Below are 18,506 nucleotides of genomic sequence, written 5' to 3'. Positions count from 1 at the left end.
TGAATAGCATTGTGAGGCGAGGAATATCTGGTAGTTTATTATCAATATAGGAGGAATAATTTGACTGCTGCAGCCGAAGAGAGGAACAGAATTGAACCAAACGAGTTTAGGGCGCATTAATGAAGCGCATTCCTGCACCTAAGTATCAAATAATTAGGTACCAACTTTTTGAATATTTATGGAATTATTGATTTACTATTGATTACGTAGTTATAAAATTATAGACAAATATTAGAATAACTTTCAAGTTACGCAACGTATTCCAGTGAATGAGGAAAAGAAGGCGAGCTAAGCCAAGTTCCCAAAGAATTAAGTATTCAACAAGATTGGTCGAGATTAACTGAAATTGTTTTACAACACTAGTCAGTCTTCGAATACCGTAGCCTGAAATTCTGAAATACCCAACAAATTTTTCTTCAAAAATCCGTTGGAACGAATTACAGCCTTTGCAACAAAATGACATTTCTATTTCAATAGAGATTAGAAGTTACAGCAGAGAAGAGGTAGGTAGCAGAACGAAAATTACAGTTAAGCTACTACACACAGCTGGAATGATAGCTACAGTTGCTACGAAAATAAAACTCTTTTTTCAAATCACTACATAATAAGTCAGCTCTCAACTAACAGATGAAAACTACAAGCAACTTCAAAGACTACTACACAAAATACGTTAGATATTGAAAATATATAAAATACATTACCTCGAAAATGGTAGAATATTGGAGTCGAACTAAGAGAGTTAAACAGTAATTAGAAAAAGAGTAATAAAAAATAATTAGACAAGAGTAATAAAGAGACTAATTAGGCATGGACGCAAAATAAAACAGTAATTAGAAAAAGAGTAATAAAAAATAATTAGACAAGAGTAATAAAGAGACTAATTAAGCATGGACGCAAGATAACACAGTTGGAACATGTAAATGACCGGTCTACTAAGCATGCAGCCATATTATATACTTGACAGTTTGATTGATTAAGTAATACAGAAGTAAATACGCAAACACCCTAAAACTAAAAATTTTTCATTTACATCAGAGCGAATACAAATCAATAGAAAATTTTTGTTCTACTCTCAAGAAACTCAAGCTGGAAATAGGAATGAAAAACCAGAGTTTTTGATGTCACTAGAAAATATATTAGCCTACTACTTAATGATCCCGATCTAGAGTGATACGGTTGTCCCGATATGAAGAGATCATTTCTAATACAAAAGTAATCAATACGGAATTTGTTCACTATTCCTAAAATTATTAGTTTAGATAAAATAAGCAGGAAGAATGGGCTTAAAAATATAAGCAGTAATCAAGCCAATACCGATAAGATGGGACGACGAAACATGGCGAAACAATTCAAAATAATAAAAATTATTGTGATTTTCCGTGACTCAGGAATGAGTGACATATTACAGCAGGAAAGATTGATCGAGTCTATGACGTCTTCCACGCGTCAATACTGGCCCAACAAGAAGGCATTAATTATTCATAGCGTGGTAATTAGCTGCTCGCTTTCGCATTTAGAGGAATCTCACACCTGAGTTCTGGCCTTGATATATTCTGTAATTGAGGGATTCTAACTATTTATATACAGGGTGATTCACGGAAACTTCCTGATTTGAAAGCTCAATAAAAACGAACTAGTAAAGATATCATTACAATATGAATTTTATTGAAAAAAAAAATTACCCAAATTTTTGTATCCTTAAGTTTTAAACATGACGTGTGACAAATGACGGCCCCAAATGTCAATGCTTTCAGTTAGTCGATTTTTGAAGTTCCTATCAACTCGTTAATCGTTTTCGTCGAGATCATGTGCCACAGACAATTTGCAGGGATGAAATTCCAGTTCTTTGTGGAGCATCTTTATCACACTACTATTTGAAATCCCAAGAATAGCAGCGTGTTTACCACTTACCTTAAATGTACCCACGTAACAATCGACTTCTGATCATGAACCCGACCTGAAGCACGAATACGGAAACTAGTACGGAATGCTCGTTGACCAGCAATAATACCAATTAGAAAAGTACGCCTCGACATCAAGCGCACGTTGCTCACTTGTCCAAAGCATAGTAGCAACTGACTAGGCGGAATAAAGCTTCATGACCTTGCCTTTCATATGAAATACTCCCCGCCTTCTTCCTAAAACATCTTACTGCTTGGCGTGAAATACAAAACAGGACGTTTCCGTGAATCACCCTGTAATGGAGAAAACAGCATGAAACTTGGAGCCTCATGAATATTCAGAATTGAAGGATAGGTGGTTGATTGGACGCAAATATTAGTTTTCTGTAATGTATTATTAGCTAAATTGGTGAAAATTTGGTTTAGAATTGAATGATGTGTTGAAATTTTAAGCACCAGAAAAAAATATGCAGCTCGGGAACAGTTCAACTACAATATAGTGTGGAAAATTATTAGGACTTCCACCACAAAATGAGGAAGACTAGGTTCAAAAAGAAGCAATAATTGCAGCTCGAGACCCTAAAATTCAGGCCTTACTAGACATTGAAAGGAAAAGGGTATACATGTACCGGTTAAAGTATACATGTACCGGTTAAAGTATACATGTACCGGCTGAAGTATACATGTACCGGCCAAAGTATACAAGCCAAGTCTTTGAAGCAAAGCAGAACCAGAGTATAAATATAAATACTGCAATATCAAGCAACGGGATTCTTGGCTTAAACAAATCATAAAATTTCAGATTTTGAAAACATGCCCGATTTTCACAAATGAGAGAACAGCGATTCATTGTAAACTTATTATGATCTCATTAAAATTCTTAACTTGTCGATAAGTAGAAATTAATATGTAATTCACCTCGTATGAAATACTACACGGGAATATGCTTTTGAAACTGCAGAAAACTGCTCATGACTTCAATGTAGAACAATTAAACGAAATACGTAATGTTACACTAGACAATACAGAGACGAGTTTCTCGTGAGTCAAACTTGTTCACGAGAATAAATTATATCTGGTCATGGGACGTATTAAGATTTAGATACACGCTTACACGCTTTATAATTTTCATGAAACATCATTCAAAGTTCAACGATTATAAATAATTTGAAATTACAAAAGAAATAATCCTAAATATTTGCTGCAGAGAGCGAAACGAAATTCAAAGTCATTAAACCTTTGTCAACAGAACAGCTTTTCCATGTGAACGAGGAAGTAACTTTTTTTCAAGGCCTTTCCCGTTCAAATTCTAAGAAGTCTAAATTTTGCACATAATTTATAGATTAGAACACATTGAACAATAATGTTATCGCATAGCTTCATGTCCTTTAACCATTATTTTTAATAAAGCTATTCTGATCCTTCAACAATTACTTTTTAATTTTAATAAAGTTAGTGTGAGTAAAATGTTTGCAAGCATCAAGGGAAATGGCAGGGTGATGAGCGATTCTAGCAACACAGTTTGTTATAAAAGAACGAAACATTAGACTTGAAAGCGGACTGGCATCAGGATACCCTGTTCTCTGAAACAAGCTTGAAAAATAATATTGTGATAACATAAGCTCAATAGTTTTCAAACTGAAGTGGGTATAGTGTGCAAAGTAATGAATGGGCCATACAATTCTTCAGCTCATTCGTATAGTGAATATCATTACCAACATCACATAAAGTTGTGAAAAATCTCCTCCATACTTCAGTCATCCAAGTCAAGCCTCAAATTTGCTAAGCTTTACCTTAGTCCGATTAAATTTGAAGAGGGAAAAAACTATCAATTTGTTTCCCAGAAGCAATAAAATTTCAACTATTTAAATTCCTTACATAAGCAAATACATATTTTTACTCAACAGCTTAGTATCATTCACCTTATTTTAGATAGGAAATATTTTCTACAACCATCAAAATAACTTTATAATAACGTCTTAAAGATTTTCCAGATTGGCCGAATCTGATGTTATTTCATAAAACAATAACTAGTTTAATCAAATTCAGTTACTTGCAATAACTACTAGACTCGATTAACGTCAAAAAACTTGCGGCGCGCTTTCAAAACTTAACACACGGCTCCCCCATAACACCGTGTTGAGCTAAGAATACTACTGAAATAAAATCAATCTAGAAGATTGGCGCAAAGCGATAAATTTAAAACACTGCAAGATCAACTTATGAAATAGTTGTCAGGAGCACCGATTGAATTTATTGGAGTTCGGTCACCAAGCCCGATTAATTTCCGTGACATGACAACATTATTTCCTTGTCATAACAAAAATCAACTGACGACAGCAGTAAAGCTCTGGACACTTTTCCAAAGCGCGCCAGTGCAGGGAGATGCTTGACGTTTTCAGTATGACCTGATGGTGAAGAAAACAAGTACCGTGTGGTAGACATAAGTGAATGCAGCTCGTAAGGAAACAATGAGCTGTTATAATCGCTGTAGTTCAAATTTTAAAAGTAGCAATTGCATTTCAATTTAATCCGATGAAATTAAAAAGCAGCTGTTAACTCGTTCTGAAGTCGGTTAGTAGAAAACATAAGATCCTTTGCCTTGTTGGTAGAGTTCGCAAGGAGGCGGGGATACAGGAAGAAATACAGAGCTGCATGCAGCAGCAGCAGCACTTCAGACGTTAGAGTTTAAGGCTGCAGGATTCCTCGCGAAAGTAAAGACTCCTGCAGAAGGTTGAACATCTGCAGCTGCTGGTCAGGCTTCATGAGGTACACCTGTAAAACATTGTCATCATTCAACCGTTTGTATGTGAGCGTTAAGCCCTTAAATCGTTTACTTTCTAAACTTTATTCTAGAGGCTGATACATAAAAAAATCCACAATTCTATTGGTTTCATGAAAGATCATTCAAAGTACAACGATTAAAATTAGGTTGAAAATACAGAAGAAATAATACTAAATATTTGCTGCAGAAAGCAGCAATATTCTGCAGCCAAGTAAGCAAGAACTCTGACCCGGAATCCCGGAATAAGAAAGTTTCAATTCATTATTGCTTAATTCACGCATGATGTATTGTGCAGTCAAAGCAATATAAACTCATTGCCCAATGAAAAATCATACTCAAAAGCCATCATATGTGCATTTCCTAAACTATTACCGGTACTACTCCTTTAGGGACAGGAAATGAAATGGAAACGAAACTAATTCTGCATTGGGTTGCAGTAGTAGAGGCTGCCTACAAACTCGATTATGTAGGTACTGAAGTTAAGGGCGAACAAAATCAATCTTTTTAATTTAAAGCATTATCATCTAGAGAAATTCTCAGCACGTCCTTTTTCCCTTCCTATTGCACAGGGTAAGCTGGGATACTAGCGGATGCAGAGCCATAGTGATTATTTGTTTACGGCTAGATGACGGATACATGCGACCCTGTACTGCATATCAAAATCACTGTATAAAGGGCACAGTAATCAATGACTAACCTTCTGCAGGAGTTTCTGAGGCGACACCTCAGAGATGAAGGACCAGATGTAGACGTTGACGAAAGTGGCCATCAGGAATTGGCAGTCAAATCTGTCCATCATGCCACCGTGCCCAGGAATCACGTCACCAAAATCCTGATTAGCAAATTGCAATTGATAACCGAGGCTGAGAGGTGTGCTGAGGTCAGTTTCATTGATCTTTATCTACTATATAAATTTACCAGAACTGTTTGAAGACGAGGAACCGTAATGATGAAACTGAAAAGGATAATGATAATCAATCTTGTTATCACCACAAAAATTTGGTTTCTAAAAAAAATGCTGTTTGAAGACGGATAAAAATCTAAACAGAGCAATCATGAATTGAATGATAGAATTATGGAACTACACAGTAAAGTAATAGATAAGATTGGCGAACTTTTATCTTGAAGGCACGCTTGAAGCCGCTGGCAAAGAAGCCCCCGAAAGGACCGATGACGCTGCTGAAGAGCGACAGCGCCACCGAGTGGAACACGAACGGGTACATCAGGAAACTCTCGGAGCCGCCCATCTGAGGGGAGTCCATAATTAGCAAGCTTAAAGAATGGTTAGTACAACGTGCAGCAAATAATAGTAGTATGTGGAACAGGTACTAATTGGTGGTGCATGGCACAAGTAATTGGTCATGGCTCCGGCGGTAATGCCAGGTAAATACCATGCATGAGATCCTGGCGAGTGACGGTGGCAAGGAGTACTCGGTGAGGACGAACGCAGGAGGCGGAGGCTCGCAGTAGAAGTTGAGGCTGTCGGCCGCCTCGCTGTACTCCACAGGGCACGTGAAGAAGCTGAACTGGCACATGACGTATGACATCTGAGGGGTGGAGGAAATATATGAACCCCATATATGTGAGGGAAATATATGAAGGCAGCAGAAATATACAGAAGGAAGGATGAAGCAGAGGGTGCTGGGTCACTGTGCGTGAGAGTGAAGAAATTCATGTAGCCCATGTGTTGAGGGGAATGATGGGACAATGGAAAGCCACATTATTCCTGCGGTAAGAGGGAGGGATGAAGCAGAATGGGACATATAATCAGTATGATGGAAAAAAGAAAATAAATATGACCCATGTGATGAGGAGTGAGGTAGTAGACACCTCATGAAGCTCGTGATAATGAGTATGAATGATAAGATTCATAGGGAAATAGGCGTATCAATACACCAACGCTGCCTTAGTCCTGAATTGATTCAATTCCATAACTAAGGCAGCTTCATGGATAGGATGAATGACTTGCAATATTAGAGAAGGACGAGTGGAAGGTGTGGATCTTAAGTTCAGACGTGAAGAAGAGTTAACAATTTTGTAACCTTGGGACTTGAGAAATGGGATGCAACAATAGGGTCTTTAACTTAAATTGCCCAAAAATTGCTGCAGAAAGCTGATATTTTTTTCATGATACAGGTATCATTTAGTTGTAGACAAAATTCAGATTTTTTAATCATAGTTTTCAATTTTTTTCTCTAGAGTAGAAACGATGAAATACAGTAGGTAGTAGAAAGGAGACAATGTGTTTTCAGAAGAGACTTTTGGATTGAAGAAATTTACATACGGTAGCATTAAACTACAGTCAACACTGGCAAGGACAGACATTCGAACCCATAGAATAAAAGCCAACAAGGAAATACAGTATGACGACTCACTAGCATGCCCAGGATGACGGTAGAGATACCGCCACCAATGAAGCCCTCCCAGGTCTTCTTTGGACTGAGTTGGATGAGTGGCGTCTTGCCAAAGAAGAAACCGAACATGTACGCCATCACGTCATTGATGATAATCATCGATACCGGTACAATGAACCAAATCATACCCTGCAATAATAACACAAATGATAAATTATTTTTCATTTAATTTGAATGCTTTCCTCGTAGTGCAATAAAAATTAACAGCACTCCTACAATACAACGACCAAAATAAAGAAAGAACAAGTTTACAGTGAACACGCAATCTTGAAGTGCAAATGGTACATAAATTTATGTTAATTTCACATATATCTGAGAGATGAAGATAAAATAGCTCTATCCTACACAACAGTAATAGAGTGATGGTACTGCAGCAGTGACAGTGCCAGCACGCACCTGGAAGATATTGATGATGATGAGGTAGCTCTGCGTGACGACAATAAGCAGCGCCACATGAGTCCAGGCAAAGAGGGAAAACTGACGCATGTAGTAACGCTTCTTCAGTGACAGCACAAACCATACAAAGCCAATGATGTACATAAAGAACGAGATGAAGCGGTGATACGATATCGACCACCGCAGTAAAGCCTGCAAACAAACAAAATGAGGCGGTGATATGATACTGACCATCTTAGTAAAGTCTGCACACAGTAAACTTATCTAAAATTTGCTTGTAACAATGGAATGGAGGATTCATGAACTAGAGATTGCTAATTCTAGTGTAGGTAGGCTAGCCTAAAGCTTTAAAGCAATTATAAGATAAGAACACATTCACTGCAAGTAATGAGCTTCTGAATGGAATTTTTTATTATCATGGATAAAATATTACTCTATAGCTATAGGTATTTAATCTTCAATCCATGGAAAAATGAAGTTAGTTGCATTAAAATTTTATTCACGTTTGGAAAATGATTAGGTATTGCAACCCAGCCTGAACAGACAAGATTCCCTCTCACAACTTCAGAAGCCAAAAGCCCTACACAAATATTAATAAGCTAAGAGCCTCACTTCAATACTAGTCAAAGCCTAATATCTCACTCACACTCTTGGAGAAGATGACCCCAAAGTAGTCGGCCACGAGGCTCTCGCCATAGAAGAAGTAGTTGCTTGTGATCAGGAACCACCAAGACAGAGAGCGGAACCAAGGCAGGCCATGCATGCGGTAAACGGTATAGCCGATGTTGATGATCTCCTTGAAGCACCAAACTTGCACCACAAGTGTCTGCACAATGATGGATATGAGTGTAAAACTTAGACTTGGTATGAGAGTAGTGTGACTAAAAAGATTAGTGATAGACATAATAATAATGATAGTAAATAATGATGTATCAATCATGATGGAGTAAAATTTTCATATATTAAGCAATTTGAGTATTATGTTAATTGCTGTGTACCATTAAACCCTAACTGAAAAATCAAGACTAGTAGGTATAATTCCCACCTATTACAGTTACACCTATTGCTCTATAAATCATAATCTGAACTCATCACAACGACCACAAGGCATCACACCTACATAGTTATTACAGGTAGCAACTAAAAATAATGTGATCCTTACTGTGGCCATGAGAGCCAAAGGCCCCACCCAGATGATCAGGCAGAAGAAGCCAATCATGAGCCATGTGAAGACCCCACGAATAACCCAGTTGCGCCACCTGTTAAGTCAATTAGTAAGATTTATATGTTCACATTATAAACTGGATATCTAGATCACCAGTTACATTGTTGATGTATTTTTCATCATTTATCACAAATAAATACCAATACCATTTTAAAACTTAGGCAAAAATGTTCTACCTTGTTGCTCAAGATATGGAATAAAAGAGTTTTCATTAGTAACAGCAATTTGAAATGAGGCCATAATAAGGCTGCACCAGTTACCGTGGAGGAAGATCAGGTAAGAGGCATGCCAGAACGTGTGGTGTGTGATCTGTACCCTGAGGCAGGCTGCTCAACACCTCCACTTTGGGCTCTACCAGGCTGCTGTGGTCGTCATCAGAGTCAAGCTCCGAGTTAGGTCCGTCAACTGCTTCCTGTAATCGCAGTGTGTGGGTATAAAAAATTTAAATAATCCACTAATCATTGATACTATACTGAAAAATATGCAGAGAAACAATCACTTCCATGTTTAATAAATAATAAATAATGATAATAATAGGTAAGTTCTGTTCCAGTTGATCATATAATTTTAAGATCAAGTAGGCATATGTCACCCTAGTTTATACAACTGACATGAAAAGAAATAAAATACACTTTAATGAAAAGTCAACAGAAGGACATTTTACATGAAACCTAATAATTTGTGGATGATAGGGGATTAAATACTTAAGCAAATAATTTAAATCAGAAGAGCATTTTACCTACAATGTAGTTGAAGACTATCATCATGTTACCAAAAATTGACAAACTGCAGGTGACTTCAAGACTATCATAACATTACTATGAAGGGCAGACAAATACACAAAAATCTTTTAGATGGCTACCAGTCAAACCTGTTCACTGGCCTCAGCACACTCTGTTGCAGCTGTTTCCACATTTCCAGCAACTGTTAAGCGCTTCCTCAGGCCTCCTTCAATGCCCTCAGGTTGATTAGGCAGGGCTTCTTCTTGGGTAGCCATTTGTGATTCACTTTTTCAGATTTCTTTTAATGTCTTGGCATTACACTGCCGCAATAACGGTAAATCTAACAGAATTCTGGAAGACAAAGATAAACATCTGAAAGGTGTTAGGGGTTTAAGAATTCAAGTAATATTTACAGCACACATACTAGACTAGTCTTCCCAATTTCCTTGCACATAGCTGTTAGAGCTCATGCAAATAATGTTCACAATAATTCATATGAACTAAAACTTTGCTAAATAGCATTAATTCCAGTACTGTCCAAACTGTAATGATATTAATGATTCCACCACTTCAAAACGTGTGCTCAGATTGGCAACATTATATTATCTTAGAATTGTATTGCATCATCTATATCATCAAATACTTTGTGATAATGTTTGTCCTTAGTTATAAGTAATCTTTAATTATTCAAGCAATTACTCTCAATAAATGCTATGAAAAAGATATAGTTTTCTATGATGAAATTATTTGTATATTATATTTGTTTCTGACTTTGTAAAATTGAAATTTAAAAATCAGTTCTTCTTGAAAAGCAATGCATAATATTCAAGCATATTCAAATAATAAATCAGCTGCTTGCACAACTGCATATGAGGAGGCAACTATTGACTGCAGATGTGAAATATCCCAACCTATCAAGCCACGACTAGAGCTTTCCAGCCATCAATTTTTTACTAGAATCTATTTTTAGCCAATCTATTTTTTACTAGAAGGCATAATCTGGCCCCATGCAGACAAGATTCCAAATTTATTGGAAATTTGTTACTTAGAGGGCACAAAATTCCCAAATAATAAGCATAGGAAAATTCCAATCCTGGCTACCAGGTCAGGAGAAGTCCTATTTCTTTCTGAAATATCGTGGCTCTAATATCATATAATTTCAGTAGGTATGAAATTTTACGGCTCTAATGTCATGTATTTTTGTTGGATTAAAATATACAACTTCGCAGACATGTCGCTTCATAAAATTGTAAACTTTTACAATCCGCATTACTTCAACGCACCCGCCAAAATATCCTGCAGAACGTAATAACAACAAGTCAATCCAAAACGTTTTCTTGAAAATTGAGTAGTTGCGGTCGCGTCAGAGCGGTCAGACTGCATTGTCACATGTTCAGGTGCCACTTAAGTGCAGACAAATGTTATTGTTGCTGTACTATCAGACTGTTTTCAAGGTAAAATTAGATATTAGGGATAACACATGCACGTGACTTTGTAAATAAGTTTGTGGCTTGTAATTGGCTTTTCATGACAAAGATATGGAATTCATGGCTCAAAGAAATGGAATTCATGGCTCAAAGAAATGGAATCACATGGCTCAAAGAAATGGAATGAAACATTTCTTAAACAAGTTTGGGCTCATTTTAAAGCTCTTTGCAAGGGCTATCGAATGACACCTCCAAAAAAATCCATACCTATGCAATTTGTAAGGAACCAGAAGCAAAAGAAAAGCATCCCAAATTACTCCTGGGAACAGGGTAATCCATGACACTTAAAATAAAACTAAATTTTAAAACGTTTGAAGCATGCAAAGTGTACTCCCCCATTATTAACAGTACTTACTCTGAGGTCCTCATCTTCCTATATAGATGTATAATAAATGATATTTTCATGATTTTTACTGGTTTTACCTTTATTGATATGATACATATTCCCTTATCCATGGATATGCTATTGAGCGTTTAAAACGACCTTGTCCACTGCAAGCTCCATATCAGCTGCTATATAGCATTTCTTCTGTACCTGTAAGCTTGTAAGATAGCTTGTAATTTCACACTATTTTAATTGGGTCAAGTGAATTCACTACCCGGTATAACAAATAAAGATTGCAAAAACATGCCTGAAACAGAAATGAATATTTTAGTGACAACCATCATATTTTTTGGAGAAATAAATCATAGTTTAAATAGGTAAATTGCTTTTCATTCTGTGTTGCCCAGTGCACAATTCTATCTCTGACATTCTATGCACAATTTTGTGATGCATTAATTTTTTGTTAAGTGAAATCTTTTGGTTGAGCAAGGTAAATATAATCAAAATTTAACTGATTTCTTGCTTAACTGGAGCTTTTGCTAACTGAGGTTCTACTGTAAATACATTTTTAGGGGTGTACCTTATAACCCCGGAGGGGTGTCTCTTATTACTCCATCGTGTGGAAATGGCTGCCATTTTTTAATGAGATAGGCAAATTCTGTTTATCATGTTTTCAAGCCAACACCTGTGTGCAACTTTTCCGTAAGTAAAATTTCTTAATATGGCAAATTTTTTTTTACTACAGACCTTAGCAGAGGTACTTTTCCAAAATAGCACTTTTTGCACTTTTTTCAGGGATTTTTTAAAGGTAGTAAATGTACGATTTCCTAACTTGCTTTATGCTACATAGATAGTAAAAATGTTGAACTTTACACCACTTATTTTAGTTTGTAATATTTTGATCAGTTTAGCTGCTACAATATTTCTACGAAATGTGGGACAGCTGTCTTGATTTAACCCACAGGTCACTTATTACCCTGTTTGACAGTATATACATTTTAAGGCTTGTGGTCAAAATGCAGGGAAGTCTGAGAGCAAGGTTTTCGCGACCATCGTGTAAAATCCTTGATCTGCCCAAAGCTCAGCCAGTAGCTACCCTTGAGCTTGTACTCTTTGTAATATGATATCCTAGCCAGACCGTTCTTCGCGGCAACTGGTCGCTTTCAGGTGGCCGAGGAATGGCCAACGGTCGGATGTAACTAATTGGATAGGCCGACCACTGGCCACGTATTATTCTTCGCCCCTCATTGACTTTGCCTTCACCATGCCACCCATGGTGAACTGACAGTTGAGTAATTTATGACGTCTCTTTCCCCTCAAACATTGCACAAAGTCTCCATTTGAGCAGCTAGTATGTGGGACTTTCCCTCCGCGTATCAGCAGACTCGATCATAACTATTTTTTGGTAGAAAATATCTACAACAAGGAGGCTGATCAAGGAATGCCAAGTATACCATTCAATGGAGAATAAAAATTACAACCCGTTTACATCTTGAAAAAAGTAAAAAGTCGCAGACATGATGAACAATAATATTCAAAGTTTCTTGAAATTTTCTCTCACTAAAACTCTTTTAATACAAAGTTCACATATTTTTTGCTACTGGTCGATGCTTATAAATAAATACCGTAAAATGGGGTAACTTAGACCACTTTTTTTTATAAATGATGCCATTTTTTCACTAGCTAAATTAAACTTGAATTGAAACATGCAAAATAAAGGTCTATACTCTAGCTTCACTCACCATAAATTGCTGGCTCCTGCCTCTCATAGTCTTTAAGTAATTTCAAAAAAATGATGGTCTTTGTTACCCCAGCTCTTGGGGTAACTTAGACCGGGTGGTAAAATCAATTATATTTTTTGGTAAAATAACTCCAGGTTTTGGTGCATTGTAGTAGAACTCTTCTAGTTACATATGCAAATGACAAACTTGAGGAAAGTGTCATAGTTTGCATGTTTTTGAGTTGTGGGGGTTTTTGTTAAAAAAACGAAAAGTGGTCAAAGTTACCCCGCCGGTCTAAGTTACCCCATTTTACGGTAGCTGGGTAAGTATGGAAAAATCCATATCGCCATCTCATTTGCAAGTGGAGAAAAGTCTATCCTAATTAGTGAAGAAACGCATAGGGAAGAGCCGAGCCTGTTCGAAGCCTCTCGGTTCTCAATCAGGGCCTCAAGGATTTATAATTATACTCCAAACTGAAAAATTGGGCAGAAGCCATCAATTAATGGGACAAAATTGCCAGTGAGTCCCTATATGAAATATTGGGCAAATTTTCCTAAAATTGCTTGTAAAACCAATTGCTTTAAGGGTAATTTTAATTTTAAATAAATTTCAAGTAAAAATAGGCCATTCTTCTTGGCTTCTTGCTTTTAGGGTAAGATTAGGAAAGGGTCATAAGAAGAGGAAAAAAATGCTAGATTTACGAATGTTTTTGTCCAATTCACAGAATATCATGGCTTCTGCAGCAGCCCAATTGTCCACTAAGGTGTGAATCTGACAATTTCACCTGTTCCTGTGGCCTTTTCCTAATTTCTTAAGTGAGAAATAAAAAAATTAATACAATAAAATATGAATGTAGCTAATTAAAAATACTATTTTTATTAGCCATTTTTGAAAATCACTATTAAGCAATCATTTTTACATGTGAATGTGATGTGTGAATGTGATTGTCCTAACTAGTAACTCCTAACTAAGAAACTCATCCATTCTGGCTTCTGCCTAATATTCCAAATTGAATTATGGCAATCCAGGCAATGCAATGAAAGGAGAAATCATTTTTGGACAAAAGTGAGATGTTATTAAATTCGGTAATACTTTAGATCAAGTGCATCCAAAAATAAGGGTGTTTTTTTTGTTTAATTATATGTTTTTTGGGGTGTAGATAAAGAATCTGAAATCCGTTTTTGGCGGTCGGCATCGGAAAACCAATTTTTTTCCCCAAGGCTCTAATTCATCAAAAAAAAAAATTGGGCAAAAATCAGCAAATAAACCTAACCTAACCTAACCGTGGTTGCAATGTCATGGTTGCAAGAGTATATGGGTCACCGAGGCTAAGTTAAAAATGCTACCGAAAAATGGGGTAACTTTGACCACTTTTTTTCAAAATGATGCCATTTTTTTTACTAGATAAGTTGAACTTAAATTGAAACATGCAAAATACAGGTCTATACTCTAGCTTTACTCACCATAAATTGCTGGCTCCTACCTCTCATAGGTTTGATGTAATTTAAAAAAAGTAATGGTCTTTGTTACCCCAGCTCTTGGGGGTTTCTTTGACCAGGTGGTAAAATAAATTTAATTTTTTTTTGGTAAAATAACTCCAGGTTGTGGTGCATTGTATTAGAACTCTTCTAGTTACATATGCAAAAGACAAATTTTAGGAAAGTGTCATAGTTTGCAAATGGGGGCGCCGCCCCCCAATGGGCAAAATGTGACCACCTAATGGCAGCCGTGACGGGGTAACATTGACCAGTTTGGAAATTAAGTTAAAATTACCATATATAAGACTCTGTAGAGTCTGAAACATAAAGAAAAAAACATTAATAGGTGTACCGTATCAGACATAAAATATGTTATATAGGTACCCATGGTAATTTCAACTTAATTTCCAAGCCGGTCAATGTTGCCCTGTCATGGCTGCTATTAGGTGGTCAAAGTTACCCCGTTGGGGGGCAGCACCCCCCATTTGCAAACTATGACACTTTCCTAAAATTTGTCTTTTGCATATGTAACTAGAAGAGTTCTACTACAATGCATCAAAACCTGGAGTTATTTTACCAAAAAATAAAAAAATTGGAGGGGGTACTCCAACAGGCTTTAAATAATAGCTCTTTTTCGTGGGTCATATTATCAATTTTTTAACCTATTAGATATGCAAACTTTTAAAATCTTTCTATTGTGTTACGTAGCCTCAGTATTAGGCCTTTGATGGCCATTGACAAAATTTTTCTATGTCAAATCGTTTTTGAGTTTTGGGTTTTTTGTTAAAAAAACGAAAAGTTGTCAAAGTTACCCCGCCGGTCAAAGTAACGGTTAGTAACCCCATTTTACGGTATAAATCCACGATAGTCAGGAAGGTGCAGCGTGTACGCCGGAGGTTCGTTTTGGGATGTACGCCAGTACGCCAGGGAAGAAAGTTGCCAATATGCTTGCTAAAAACGGAAGTGTAACCCTCGCCAATGCTGCATGATCGACACAGGCACACATACTTTACGATTGATGCCTGGCGATTGTCACAAACACACGTGCTTTACAATCTATATAGCCTATGCCCAATGACCAACACTGATGTGCGCTCTTTGCGATCAAAGTGGCCGATGCCCAATGACCGACACAAGGGTACGCGATTTATGATCATTTTAGCCAATGCCCAATGATCAACACTGATGCGCGCTCTCTGCGATCAAAGTGGCTGATGCTTAATGATCAACACAAGCAAATAACACAAAATATGGTAACACAAACAATATGGTATTAACAACACAACACATTGCAACACAAAATATCACTGCACAACAGCACTGCACTCATCACAACATATCACTATACAACACATTATAACACACCCTAACATGACATCACATTATAACATAACATATTATAACAAACAATATCATAGCACAACATATTACAACACAACATAATGTAACAACATTACATAACTCAATGCACTGTAACACAACATAACATAAATAACATAGCATGACACATTGTAATGAGATGACACAATACATTATAACATAACTAATCATGATATAACACTATATATTGTAACATAACATAGAACAACAAAACAAATTATACCGCAAGATATCCTAATAAAACACATTATAGGACATCATAACTCAACCCAGCACATTATAGCACATCATAATATAGCATCAAAAATTATAACACAATCAAACATGATACTACACATTGTAACACAACATAACATAACACATGATACTATATCAGATCACATTATTACACAACCTAATATAATAGAATATATCATAACATAAAAAAATTAAAACACAACAGAACACAGGACAACAGAACATAATATGATACAATATATTATGTTGCATTATAATGTGATGTGTTACGTTATGTTGTTATACTGTGCTATGTTATAATGTGTTATGTTGTTATACTGTGCTATGTTATGATGTGTTATNCGGAGTGTTGAATAATTTCGTTAACTGGGTGGAAACAAGCCGGAGAAAAACTGATCGGATCACAATAATCACAATTAATTTAATAATTTAATTTAATAATCTAATTTGATCATCACAAGAGAGAATTTGCAATTGAAAAAACGTGATAATATCTACTCAGAAATGTCAATAATTTAAATGTGTAGTTTGGAAATATAATGTGTAGTTTAGAAATACAATCAAACAGAACAACCAAGTCGTACTGCGCAATGTATTTAAGGAAAATTCAAACTAATATGAGTTCATTAATTTTTTTACAAAACCAGAGAACAAAAAATAGAAAAGAACATATATTTCATTGCCTTCAGACACTTATTACTCAACGGACATTTAATAGTTGTGGCGCGTCAGGGTCTGGACAGAGCAAAAATTGGCAAGACGTATAAGACCCTATATACGTTTAAACATAATATCTCGCACTACAGTAGATTTTATATTATGTGACATTCGTTATACTCTGGAGTCTGGTTCATAAGCAAGCAGTGAGCTAAGTATAATGTGCAGCGATGAATCGTACAGTATATGACATGCTAACTGTCCTGGTCGACAAGGCAGTATGTGACATGCCCACGAAGAGATTGTCGTGGCGTCTCGTTCAGATCGAACTTCGAGGGCACGTTACAAGTGGCTAAAAAGACACGAGAGGCGAAAAACAGATGACGTCTATGCTAAAACCTGTCTCTTATACACATCTAGATGTGTATAAGAGACAGGTGTTCTAGATTTATCGAACTGACGATGGAGCTGGTCTCCGAAACGTTTTCAAAAGAGATATGCTAAATTTTTGTGGTGTTTTCTTCGCTTTTAAATTTCTATGTTATGTGTTATATTATGTTGCTATACTGTGCTATCTTATGATATGTTATGTTGATATACTTTGCTATGTTTTATGTGTTATGCTGTTAGACTGTGCCGCCTTATGATTTGTTATGTTATTTTGTTATACTGTGCTATGTTATGATTCGTTATAATTTTTGTTATGTGTGTTGTATTGCTTTGTGTTGTGACATGTTGTATTATTATGTTTTATGTGTTATGGTATGCTATGATGTGTTAAAATGTGTTGTGCTATGTTATGCTGCCATAATTTTTCTGTTGTGTTATGTAGTGTCATTATGTATTGGGTTTTGTTATATTGTGTTACAATGTGCTGTGTTATTTTATGTTATTATGTGTTGTGTAATATCATCATATATGGTGTTATAATGGGCTAAAATGTGTTGTGTTATGATCTATTATATTGTCATGCAATATTTTGTTCTGTTATTTGTGTTATGTGTTGTATAATGTATAACATAACATTACACATTGTAATACAACTGACAACATAACAACCAGACCTCACACAATAAACTCAACATTATGATGCAACAAAATACATAATAATTCATTAAAATTAATTTGAATGATTTTGAACAGATTTGAACCAGGGTTAGCAATTTTTTTGATTTTTTAAAAAAAATCAAAAAAATCAAAAATCAATGATTTTTTTATTTTTTCATGATTTTTTTTTATTTATTTGATTTTTTCAGCTTTTTTGTCTTTTTGAAGTGTTATTTTTCATGTTGCAATTAGCCTACAAACAATAACTTATCTTATCTTAAATTCCATGGTTTAAAATAAAATAAATCCTTTCACTTGAATAATGAGAGAATTTTCACTGTTTAATTTTGTATGAATGACATTTATGAGTTATGTATGACCAAGATTCCCAAAAAATCTTACTACTATGTGACTAGGCAGGCTAAATCTATAGTACAAATACTTCTGTTCTGGTGCAATTACACAAGTTTTAAATTTTAGTAGCCCTATGGCTATGCATGTTCATTGCCTTAAATTTCCAGTTAAATACCTAAACCTGAGTCAAGCTGTCAACTTATGTCAAGCCAGTCAAGTGAGTCAACTGTCAAGTCAAGTGACTCAAGCAGGCAAGGGCCACGAGGCAAGGTAAAGCCATAAATGTTACCCACTATTGCTACTAAAAATGTTCCACCTTTGACCTTGCATGTTGCGCCTGACGCCTAGTCTGGAAAAGTCCTATTTTTGTCTGAAAT

General features: G+C 35.9%; 1 protein-coding gene across 2 annotated transcripts; it reads right to left on the bottom strand.

The window, feature by feature from the left end:
- Positions 1 to 2,706: 2,706 nt before the first annotated feature.
- LOC108682984 (phosphatidate cytidylyltransferase, photoreceptor-specific) lies at positions 2,707 to 9,815 on the bottom strand. Of its 2 annotated transcripts, none has more exons than XM_018172254.2 (10): positions 9,593 to 9,815; positions 8,982 to 9,133; positions 8,659 to 8,755; positions 8,143 to 8,322; positions 7,497 to 7,688; positions 7,062 to 7,229; positions 6,078 to 6,233; positions 5,802 to 5,933; positions 5,384 to 5,518; positions 2,707 to 4,676 (listed from the first exon to the last, which is right to left on the bottom strand). In XM_018172254.2, the coding sequence occupies exons 1-10, from the start codon at positions 9,716 to 9,718 to the stop codon at positions 4,590 to 4,592; spliced, it is 1,425 nt and encodes a 474-aa protein (XP_018027743.1). In that variant the 5' UTR covers positions 9,719 to 9,815; the 3' UTR covers positions 2,707 to 4,589. The 2 variants fall into 2 exon arrangements, with proteins under 2 accessions (XP_018027743.1, XP_047736197.1); XM_047880241.1 differs by having other exon boundaries at positions 9,605 to 9,815.
- Between the last annotated feature and the right edge of the window lie 8,691 nt (positions 9,816 to 18,506).

The sequence above is a fragment of the Hyalella azteca genome, unplaced genomic scaffold (assembly GCF_000764305.2).
Source record: "Hyalella azteca isolate HAZT.00-mixed unplaced genomic scaffold, Hazt_2.0.2 contig5048, whole genome shotgun sequence".
Classification (NCBI taxonomy): Eukaryota; Metazoa; Arthropoda; class Malacostraca; order Amphipoda; family Hyalellidae; genus Hyalella; species Hyalella azteca.
Note: the sequence above shows the minus strand (reverse complement) of the source record. Positions and strands in the feature narration are given on the sequence as shown.